The sequence below is a fragment of the Heloderma suspectum genome, chromosome 8 (assembly GCF_057233095.1).
Source record: "Heloderma suspectum isolate Gila_16-S chromosome 8, 16-S_ref, whole genome shotgun sequence".
NCBI lineage: Eukaryota > Metazoa > Chordata > Lepidosauria > Squamata > Helodermatidae > Heloderma > Heloderma suspectum.
Genome location: NC_139465.1, coordinates 34463903 through 34476359, shown reverse-complemented (window position 1 = coordinate 34476359; position 12457 = coordinate 34463903). Strand labels below are relative to the sequence as shown.

General features: G+C 39.2%; 1 protein-coding gene across 7 annotated transcripts in view; it reads right to left on the bottom strand.

Moving 5' to 3' along the window:
- The window catches only part of WWOX (WW domain containing oxidoreductase), an 879648-nt gene that overhangs the window by 469082 nt on the left and 398109 nt on the right, over positions 1 to 12457 (bottom strand). Inside the window, exon 9 of one of the 7 annotated variants that reach the window (XM_084811937.1) lies at positions 10700 to 10790. The exons of 5 other annotated variants lie outside the window; for them this stretch is intronic. In XM_084811937.1, the coding sequence (XP_084668063.1) occupies positions 10749 to 10790 (42 nt within the window). In that variant the 3' untranslated portion in view covers positions 10700 to 10748. Of the gene's footprint in view, positions 1 to 10653; positions 10791 to 12457 lie in introns of those variants that run through there. One more of the 7 variants, XM_084811938.1, reaches the window with a different exon arrangement.

Below are 12457 nucleotides of genomic sequence, written 5' to 3'. Positions count from 1 at the left end.
GGAAGGATAAGCATTCTGATGTTTCCACATTTGTTAACTGAAGAGTCATATGAAAAAGGATAAAGCAGTACCAATTGGAGAGATGTGTTTTCTGATGACTCCTGACTACAAGTATAGTAATTTTGCTCAATTTCAGGAAAAAATAGTAGTTTTTTGTACAATTATTCTCACTTTCTCTCTCTTTCCTCACGCAAGAACAATTTTGAAAAGGTAAATCAATTACTTACAATGTCAAAATCTGAAATGGCTTTGTTAAAGCCAATGTCCCTGAATGAAAAGCCCCTGCAATTGTTCTCCTATCAGGCGCAACGTCTTTGTTTCTGAAGAGCCTATTATGGGCTGTAAAGGGAGGGAAAATATTAACTCATAAACATCATTACTCGTAAGTAGCACCAATATCAATGGAGCTTCATCGCAAATAGCTGCTTAAATGTGATTTTACTGATGTTGAATTTTTATTTTCTTAATTTTATTGTTTTTAGGCAATTATTGTATTCCATATTGGTATTTTAAGCCAACCTAGGTGGGCGGGGGGGTGGGGGAGTTTGTAAAAGGCCAGATGGTGGAATATATATGTATACAAATAAATAAATCAGGCTGGTTTGAGTCTGCTTTCCCTAAAATTAAGATTCTCTTAGCAGCAGAGAAAGGCAGGACCCAGATGCTATATAGGGGAAACTTTGTTTGCGATTTTAGTGAGATACCGAAGTAAGTAGTAATAATAATGATAGCCATGCAGGATCAACTAAAAGATGGATCAAGTCTGGCATCCTGTTTTGCACAAGCCAATGAGATATTTCCTGGAAACCCACAAGCAGGGGCTGTAGGCAGTGGAAATCCAATGTTGTCCTCACTCACTTCATATTCAGTGGTATACTGGCTCTGAAGATGGAGGTTCCATACATATATCATTGCTAATAGCTATCAACACACTTCCATGATTTTATCTAATCCCCTTTATCTAATCGCCATTTTAAAAGATCTCAGCCAATGGCTACTACATCTTCTGTCACTAAATCCCCTACATTAATTATATGTGGAATGAAGATGTACTTTTATTTCTTTGTCCTGAATCTAACCACAGTTTCATTGGATGACCCCAACATTATAAGACAAAACAGACATATTTAATTTAATTGGTGCACACGGAGTAGAGTTCTGTTACCAAAGAAGGATAGTAAACAAGCTGTAACACTTCAAGCATAAGGAGAATGTCTGAGTTTGGGTAAGCTTGGATGAGTGGGAACAATTCAGACTTCTCTTTGGCCACTACATTACCCATGTTGTTTCTGTGGATAAAAGACTTAAAAGTGGAAACAGAGGTTTGACCTGATCCTATAAGATAATTCTTAGATTTGTGAGACATTGACCTGGTTCACACAACACCAGTGTGGGCAGAATATGGATTGAGTATGGGTTGTCATTGAACAGTGGGTTGTTGCTGAATTGTGGGTTGTTGTGTTGTGTGAACCCAGCCGTGCTAACAAAATCATTGCTTGATCACCATGAACAACCCACAATTCACAACCCAACAACAAACCATGGGTTCTCTTTGTGGGTTGTTTGTGGTTAACACAAAACAACCACCCATGGTTCAACAACAACCCGCACTCAGCCCCTACTCAACCTGTCTTGTTGTGTTGTGTGAACCCAGCCATTGATTCAGACCACCCAAAACCTTGGGGTAATTTGGACTGTAGAGGATAGGTTATCATCAATGGTGATCAAATAGTGCAATACGGAATTGACTGATGGGCAGGAAAAGGAAAGGAAGGCTTCTCTCACATTGATGAGCACAGGAGATCTTCCAAAATGGTTTCGCACATTGATTTAATTTATTATATGGCACTTTTCCTCCAAAGGAGGTCAAGGTCGCATATCTCCCCACCACCTCCCAGCAGTGTTATCCTCACAACAACCCTAGTGAAAGCTTCATGGCTGAATAGGGATTTCTCCGCAATCCTAGTCCAACACTTTAATGACGACACCACAATGGCTCTCATTACATCTTAATGGCATGGGAACACCCATGCCATTCACTCCTGCACCTTAAAATAACCTAGCAAAGAGCAGTTCTGCAAAATAAAGAATCTCCACCCCCACTCGCATGTATATATAGTGTTCAAGTGTCCAAAGAACTTTACATGCAGTATCTAGTTGTAATTGTTATAAAAGTCCTCTAGAGTCAATCATTATTATTATCCCTCATATTGCAGATAGGGGGATTGAGGCTGAGTGAGTGGCTTGCCTGAGGCCACCCAGTGAGTTCATGGCAGGAGCGAAACCTCATACGCAAGTCACAGCACAATCCTATGCCTTAATTGTAAGCTACCTGGAGAACTATATGTTATGGACCAGCACACAAAATACTCAGCAATCAGTCCCATTGAGTTCAATGGGACTTTCTCCCAAGTAAGTGTGTATAGGATAGTCGCCTCAGTCTCCTAACCATCACTCTATACCAGCTCCTACACTATATTAGAGATACTCAGCCTTGTTACTTAGTGGGCATCTATTTCTCCAGCCTGCATGCATGCATTAATCCTTGCAATGTTATGTTTTCATATTTGGGAGTGACTTGGGGGAATGCTGTGGTATTATTAGACAGTAATTTGGAGAGCAGCTCAAGCCTTCCAGTATGAATGGATTTAACAATGCTCCAAGTAATTCACTATTCAGTTTTACAGAACCATTCAACATTTGTGTGGGTTTACAGCCATATTAATTATAAGGGCTTTGCAGTTTCTTAAGAGATCCTGTCTTCAGGAAGAGGAACTTACCCTGGGAGAAAATAAACTATCTTCCCAGCTATTATCAGGATTCTTTTAAAGTTTTTCTTCTTTTTTAAATAGGAATATAGCAGGATACCACCCCTGGCTAGTTTTCACTAACCTTCTTTGTAAAATCAGTGCTACCTTTTGGAATACTCAAAGAAGAAAAGCTTAACAATCAGAATTTTCAGACATCATTACAATTGTAAGGGCACTACTACTCCGCCCCCCCACCCCAACAATTCAGAGACAGGAACTTACTGTGCCTCTGGGTAGTATTTTCATGATGTCCTAAAGCAATCTAAGTGATGTTTATAAAGTTATGTTTATTACACACGTATAGTGTTTCTTGACTTTGCCAGTGAAAGAAGATCTCAAACTGATCGTCAATTTATTGATTGAACTTCCATGCTTGACAAACTGGTACTGTTTAATGATTGTCTATTGCAGTCCTGGTTCACCCGAGGCTATGAAAATTATTTAATTGGTGACGCAGGATGGCGCATGCAGGCTTGCTAACTTAAGATTCTTAAAATCAATCTAAGCAGGCGCATTTCAGCAACGAATATTACGGACTTAAGTATGAGGTTTTCATGTCTATGATGGTGTTTGCTTTTTAAAGTAGCATGCTTTATGTTACTAAAGCAGCATACTTTAAAAATAGCTGTGGCAACAGGACATGTTGGACCACTGGAGACATAATGTTGAACCATAGCTTAGTGCTACAAGAATGAGCCTGGTCAAAACTTGGGCTTGTGTGCTCCCTCTCTTCTTTCCTCCTCTGGTGCGGCCATGAGGAGGAGACTGGAAGCATCCACTTCCATTTTAAACTATCTGCAGTTTGCCATTTCATTCCACATGGAGGAACTGTGGTTTGCTTCAACTATGGTTTATTGAAACAAGCCAAGATCAAGCTGTAGTTTCTGATCCTGCCTTGTTCATTCATTTTATTTCATTTCTATACCACCCAACTGCCAAAGCTCTTTGGGTGGTTTACTAAAAATCAGAACCATATAAAATATAATATAAAACCTTTAATATACAGACAGTGAAAACCATTTGAAACAGCAAAAACCATTGCATTAAAACCCTTCATATGCTATCAAAAGCCTAGGAGTAGAGGAAAGTCTTAACCTGGTGCTGAAAAGATGACAATGCTGATGCCAGGCAGACCTCAAATTCCACAAATTTGTATTCCAGAAATTCCTAGTGGGGACACCATCACTGAGAAGTCTCACTCTCTCCCGTGTTGCTATCCTCTTAATTTCCCTTGAAGGAACTCGGAGAAGGGCCTCCGATGCTGATCGCAGTGTATGGGATCATACCATACCAGGAGAGGCACACCGTCAGGTATTGTTCACCAACTATAGGCTATAAACTAACCACAGTTTGCCTTTGTCAGACATAATAAACTATGGCTAATTTAAAAATGAAACCAGATGTTTCCAAACTCCTCCTCATGGTCACACAGAGAAGTTGAGAAGGGGAAGTGCAAGAGGTTCACCCAGACACATTTCCATAGTCCTGAACAACAGCTGAGTGTTGCATCTGAACTAAACAATTAGACTTAGTAGCAGTGTGGAAAAGTTGAGCACTAGAAGTCGTTGTGCATACAATTCTGAGCATGGCAGAGTCTGAAAATGTCTGCTATTAATTCAGCAGATGGATTTCATTGTGCTTAATGCCAGTGAGCTCTTGAAAAATCAAAGCTATTTCTAAGACATTCATGGTCTGATTCTAAGATTTGTGTCATGAATACATAAGCACATGCAACATTATCTATGACAAAACTGCACTCTCCTTACTCCCCTTCCTCGTTAACCACAGTTAAGTGTGACATTGGCATTCAAGTTAACAGCAGTTTAAGACAACTAACTTCTTAACCAAACCTGAAAGCAACTTCAAACCCGTTAAATATATTTGATAATAGCTAATAGTTTCTCTTGGCTGAACACCACAGGCACATTTGCTGAATCAAGAGACATATGGGGATTATTTACAAAAATGTCATTGGCACTGAACACTCTTTTCCAAGAAATTAGTGAATTAATTACGTGTATTAATCAAGGAATATGTCTAATCCAATTCAATACCTAAAGCTCATGCTATGTAGCAATTAAAAGCAGAAAGCACAAAGCCGAGTTACAATTAAGCAAGTCTCTAATAAACCTAATAAAACAATGAAGACTATTGATCTATAAATAACGCAATCCAAGGACTGATGTTCTCCCCTGTATTACCTTGCACTGCTGCACCTAAACCTTGCTTCTATTACTAGCATAAGAGGAAGAGCCATCCTTTCATAGGGAAAGGGGGTTACCACTGTTGATAACCTTCGTTTTGTATGATACATTTGTGTTGGGCACTCATATGAATAGGCTGACAAAGACCAGACTCCCACAGTTTGGGCACTTCAAGTACCTGGAGCGAAGCAGGCGGCAAAGCAGGTAAACTAACCCATAGGTGGGCAAAATCTAATGGCTTCTCACACAATTGGGGTATTAAACCCATTTTGGAAGCATCTCCACGTAGGGAAAAACATCTGTTTCAATGCAGTAATTAAGAAGAAAAATGACAAGGAAAATACAAAGAAAAACACAGAGCAATGAGGGAAAGTTATACACACACACACGCACACACTTTTTATAACTTGTATCAGTCAAGGTTTCTCTTTTTTTTTTCCAGGATAGGACTAAATCAAAGCAGGAGTAAAATTAATTACCTCCTCCTCCTCCTTCTAATTCTTTCCTTCAAAACAAGTGCCCCAAACAATTTTAAATCACACACTCCCTCCAGTCAGTCTCCAAAGCTAGAAGACAGACCACACAGGCCCTACTGGGCATTCGAGAGAAATGGTGTATTTGCAAGAGAGAAATGGTGGGTGTGGGAGAGGTTAATTGTCTCTCTCTTTCTTCCGCCCACTGATCCTCTACTGCAAGTGACCCCAACTCCCTACATTTCCTTTATCTCAGCAAATATGGGGTTGGGGGATGCCACATTTGCTGATTTAATGCATAGCTGTTCAACCTTCAGAGTCCAGCTATTATGTGGTGATGGTAAAACAAGATAAGAAAAACAATATTCTGCCTAGGAATAAGAGAAATATAGAAACTTTTAAAAACTGTGAAAAATATTTTAAGATATTCAATCTAAATAATGAAATTAATATTTTATTTATGGAAGAAACATGGGTATGAACTGATGGGAGCAGATTAAATGGATTTTGCAATGACTTCCCAATGAGTCAGGATGGGGAACACATTGTCGGGGCATCACCATGGAGTTGAATAACACAGCCTGATGAACTATTCTGTAGGAAATGATGCAGGCAAAATATTAGCTGTTGCACAGTTGTATCCCCACTCAAAATTCTTGCTTTATTCGGTTGGTTTTATTTTCTTTAATTTCAAAATTCTGGTGAAAAGAGCAAATCTACAAAACAGGTGGGAAGCTAGCCAGAGTGAAGACATACATAGAATCATAGGGTTGCAAGAGGCCTACAAGACCATTGAGTCCAACCCCCTGCTCAATGCAGGAAGCCTGATTCCCAGGCAGTCTCCCATCCAAGTACTAACCAGGGCTGACCCTGCTTAACTTCCAAGTTCAAGAACTCCCCCCCCCCCGCAACCCAAAGATGAATAGTAGGCACTGAAACACCACCAACAACAAAAATGGGTACATGATCCTAAAGTGCCACCAATTTTATTCTATCAAGAACTGATTCAGTTATTTCATTTTGTTTTTGTTAAAAGTCTTACTGCACTGACTATTTTGTTATCCTGAAGTTGGCTCACTTAATGCTATCCAATTAAAATAAATGAGACCTGGAGACTATGACACTCCTGTTTTTAAGTCACCAAAAAGACTTGTGCTAAAGTTACCCTCGGAAACAAAAAACAGAAAGCAAATGCTATAGTTCACTTGGCAGAGGGTGTTTTGACATTATTTCTGTGTTATTAAATGTAGATTTCTACAAAACCAAGGAACTTCTGTCACCAGTGATTTATATCATAACGATACTTAAATGACTATGTCTTACCCACTGTCTTTTGAGATTAAAAAAGGAAACAGAAAGCAAATTGAGTTTTTGCCTCTGATTATTCCTTTAGGATTCTCTTCTCTCCCTGCTACCTAATTTAAAAGGCCATGATATAGACTTTAGATTAAAACACCAAGAATACAACTACTAAGAAACACGGAGGTGAGTGATACACCCCCCCCACACACACACACAGGGACACTGCCAAAAAGAGTATCCTTCCCCATGAGAGCTCTCCCCACTCCACATCATAATGTCAACAGATTTTTACTAGTGTCATTCTGAAAATTTCTCCCAATTTTTTTTTCAACCATTCTCACCCAAGTTGAGAGAAAAAAAGCTTTTGAAAAGAAATTCAAAGAAGAAGAAATTTTGGAGAAATTCTCATGGGTTGGGTTCAGGGTTCGTGCAAAGGAGTGTGCACAAGTGCCCTGCCTTTGGTATGCACCCATCTCTGTGGCAGCCCTGTAGCTTCCTTGGCTTCCCACACTTCAATTAAGGCCCAAGGGAAGACATAATAAAGTAATTTCTCCCATTGGGCCTTTTCAGATCAGGAAGCACAGGCCACCTGATAGGCTGCAGAGCAATGGGGAGATGTGTAATTGAAAGCGCGCGCACGCACACACACACACAGCACCTTTCACCACATTGCAGTAATTAGTTAAGCTCAAAAACACCACCAAAGTCAGTTATAAAATGCCCTGAGAATGATGCAGAAGAGTGGAAGCCTCAACACTGGTAGTGCCAGTGGAAAAAAAACCAAACACATTTCGGAGAAAACAAAGAATCTGTGCTGAAACTCCTGCCAATGGTGAGCCCTATCTGTGAGAAACTGTTGGGAGAATTTTTCCTCCCCTTGGAGAAATTTGGTGAAATTCCCCCCCCCCCCGCCCATACATACTCTGGAGAATTTTAAGAGGCCATTTGCACACAGCTCTTATTCTTACCATGTGGCTCAGCACTGGTGAATATTCCTTCCCCTGTGCCACAATAATGGCCCTTGATGGCAGGGGCACTAATTAAATAATACAGGTGGCTCATGTGGGAAGAGCCTGTACATTTTATGAACTCATTATGGAGTGTGTGTGCACGTGCCAAATTTAGTGGCATACCTGGGATGGGGTGGGGGTTACCACGTCAGGATATTGTTAGGACTGGGATCACTGTGGAAATCTTATTCTCGACCTGTTGTCAGTCCAAACATTTTGCTCCATTCCATTTCATACGGCCTCAGATCCCTCCCTGCCACCCCCCCCCTTCATTCCTAATTGTGAATTCAAAGCAAGTAATTTATTTAAATCCAGGTGATGTGATGCAGCATCTGGCTTCTTTGTAAGCTCAGTACATAAATTGCCAACTCTCCTCCATCTTTTCCCTGCCTGGCTATTCCCCCAGCCCATACACAGACTTCTAAAGTCATGGTGCCACCATCAGACAAAACACAGACAGACAAAAGAAGCTTATATATATACATTGGAATTTACAGGAATTTGTTCACAATAAGAAGTGTTATGTTCTTCTTAAGGTACCATCTCCTATCGGAGTTTAGCTATCATTACAGCTATTTTTGGTTTTGATGCTGCTGCTCTGAATAGTTGTATAGAAGCACAGCTGAACCATTCCCTCAGATTCTTTAACCATGATGTTCGTCTTCTTCTTATTGATCTTTTTCCTTCCATTTTCCCTTGTATAATGAGTTGGAGTATGGCATATTTTTCTCCTTGGATAATATGACCAACGTATTGTAACTTTCTTCTTTTGATAGTCTGTACCAATTCTGTCTGTTTACCCTGCATGGTACATTCTCATGTGTTACCTGATTGGTCCATGTATTTTCAGCATGTGTCGGTATATCCACATTTTGAATGATTCAATTTTCCTCAGATTGTTCTTTTTCAGTGTCCAAACCTCCACTCCGTAGAATAATACTGAGAACACGTAGCCTCTTACCATCCAAATCTTTACAGCAAGGTTTAGGTCATAATAATTGTTTCATTTTAACAAACGCTGTTCTTGCCATCTCCACTCTTGTGTTTATCTCTTGTGTTTGTTCATTCAAGTTTCTAGGTATTTGTAGTCTGTGACTCATTCAACTGGTATATTATTTATCGTAATATTAAATACAGTTGTATAGTCAGATATACTGTAAAATCAGCACACTTATTAAGCAGTAAAGCACCATGATTGAGAGCCTGACTGCAAATCTCATTACAATAGTTGTTATCTTTCTGCCCCTGACTTTAAAAGGGATGCTAAAATCAAGCTAAGGTTTGAACATCAAACAGAGAATTATGTTGCAAACATATGTGCCAAGTTTCACTGTGATGTCTCACTACCCCAGCAAGTTACAGCGAGTTGTATTCACATTTAGTCACACTAAGAATAGATTGACTGAAATCAGTTGGGTAAGTTAGTCATGACTAACTTTAAGTCCTATTGATTTCAGTGGCGATACCCTAAGCATGATGAAATTTGGATCCAACCCAGTGTGTTTTACATCTTTCTTGACCTCCTTGAAAACAGGTGTAAAGTTTGAGCCAAGGTCTAGATTTCACATGCAGAATTGTTTCTTCAGATTGTCCTGCAACTTCCAATTTGATGCCTCAACCCTCCAAGCAGCTATCTCATTACAATGTAATTTGCCATTTTACCCCTCTCCTTGAAAATAAAGAAAAGGGGGCAATCTACATTACAACTTTAAACTGGTTTCAACCCAGTTTATCTAAAGGGATCCTGCAGTTTCATGGGGGTACTGAGAATTCTTTGCTAGAGACCCCTGTCCCCTTCCCAAGCAGCCCCTCTTCCTAGAACTACACTTCCCAGAATTCCTGTATTTGGTAGCCGTAATCGCTAAAAACAGGTTTGAAACCAGTTTAAAGTTGTAATGTAGATTGCCCCAAGGTGAACTCATGTTCAGACTTTAAGTGGAGAATTACAATGTAAATGTGTATACTGAGTTTCATTATGATCACTCAGTGCTCAAGCTAGATACCTATTACACAGTGTTTTACATCTTTTCTGGCACCCTTCTGTTATGGGGTCAGGGAGGCAAGCTGAGTTTCAGACTGAAAACACAAAATGCTTAAAACACATTAATGTCAATTTTGATTTTGACATTTTAATTTTCAAGGGAAGTAACACAGTGTGGCATGCATACTTTCTTCCATCCCCCCCCCAAAAAAATGACATTCATGTTTGTGGGGGGTGGGGTGGGGATTAACTATGAGACATATAAAGCTGTCTTGAATACCAGTTTTCATTCCAGTATCTCAATTTTCAATGCATTTATTGAATTACAATATATTGTACATTTTCCTCCCACCTTTGAAAATATGTAAGGGCGATGAACTGCTATTTGAACCTGAAATTTGAACCTATTTGTACCCTGAACAATTGTACAAAATTTAATTACAATATATTAGAGTGTAACAAGGTTATTATATTACACATACACAAACGGCATTTGCCAATGGGGTGAGTCAAACAAAATGTCTCACTCTGCTTGGCCAGAAATAAATATTATTTCTGACCTGAAAGGCCCATTTCTGACCTGAAAAGCTAGAAATACAGTTACGTCTGAAAATATTTTACTATCTCATCATACACACCACTGAACTTGGAATGATCTTCAGCTTCCTTGGTCTTTACAAATCCTCTTATAGATCATTAAAGTCACACTTACATCAGGAACAACCACTGCACCTTTAAGAAAATGTTGTTTTCCTGGGCCCCATCAAGGTAAATTTCATCAGTATTCAAAGAATGAGCAAAGCACTTCAACAATTTATTTCAATAAAAGAAGATTTAGCAGAAAGGAGTATAAATGATGAGAACTCGCTTTAAACTGATTTATTCCCTGCAGCAATAAAAGGAATGTTTCTTCACTCACCTGTTTAATATGCAAATATGCAGAGCATCCAGCTTCTGACAGCACATCATTAATAAAACCTTGCACTAAGCAGCGCTCTCGATATTTCATCCTGATGAAAATACATGATGATGATTTTAGACTGTATAATTTCAGAGTTGGAACAATGTACTTTCCAGTGAGGTGGCCACTTTATAAGGAGTGAGTATATGAAGTAAGATTTATAAGTAGAAAGAACAAAGTTGGAGGCTTTGGATTGTGACAGCAAAAGGCTTATAACCAAAAGGTAGATACTTCAAATCTTAGCTTGGGGAAAGAGAAGTACAAAGAACCATGTTATACACAAATGAGAATGTATAAGGCTAAATTTCACTCCATATTTAAGTGCTTGAGTCCTTTTCCCTAATCCACAATTTAAAACGCACACACACACTCGTTTTAACTCTGACAAAAAGTGGAACTTTTACCATCTAGTCTAAAAAGTTATTTTCAAATGTAAACCAAATTCACAGTTCCACATCTATCAGTGTCAAGCAGTGAAGGGCTTTCTGGCCAGTCAAACCTGTGTTTAAATGTATTGATCATATTCAAATAAAGATCTGACAGGGATCATGCAGCTGCTAATGCCTTGAAAATGTATTATCAGTCAGTGGTACGTGGGGAAATATCTCCGAAGAAAAGCAAAGGTGGGCGGCACACTGTACAGTTAATATTCCTGAGCGGTATTTGTCACTGAAACTACTTGCCTAACAGCAACAATAAAATGTTCCAATCACACATGATTAATATGCAAACACAGGATTGTGACATACACACACACACACACACACACATGGTTTGCTTTCTGGGCAGAGAGGGATGATTTCATGTTTTAATTGAAAATATTTCTACTATGAATCAGTCATTTAGCACATTTCAAAGAAGTCTGAAGGCTTTTAAACCTCCTTTTAAAAAATCTTTTGCATCAATTCCCATTGGATATCTAGGAGACAAAACGTCTTTGAGGTTTAATTCGGGGGATGTCTTGCAGGTTTTAGCAAACTTCTCCTAGCCTGTACTTTACATGTTCCTGATTTTCTGTGAGTGGCAATGCACCCTTCATAACTCAAATGGGATTAACCAATTAGACATTTCCCAGTAGTCTCTAAAATAGCTGCTGTTGGCATGTTTTTGCATGGAAGAAACCTCAGCGGGCGGATACGATAGAAATCTTGCACTATTTAAATATAGAATTGGGACATCAAAGAAAGGGTTGTATTGAAATAACATAGATAATTAAGGAAGTAGAGAACAGTAATAAGTGATTTGCATAAAATGCTAATAAGACCCTTACATTGTTAGGCAATTCCTGCTTTCGGCACAGTAACTGTGGGTTCTAATTTATGTACTAATTTTACTTAATTTTGTTTGAAAGCATCTCAGAGAGGGGCACCACTTTGACTGGCACCTTGTACCTTTTCTAAAGTAAACCATAAAGTAAGCCGACAGGAAAATCAGGTGGGAATTCTGCCCATGACTGCATCAGTGCATACTCATTTGAAGTACAAAGCATAAAAGAGCCTTTAAAAACATTGGATTAATCCTTCAACTCTGCTTTGAAACAAGCAAACTGAAATTAATAAGCGATGTGCAAGAGTGCAACAGCATCAATGCACAGCTGCCATTCATTTCATGAGTGGTTGCACAGGAGAAGGTGCCTGCTAGGTTGCACCCATTCTGGGAAGCCTATTGCTTTACCCAGAGAGCCAAGCTACACAGTGAGAATGACAGGCCCAGGAC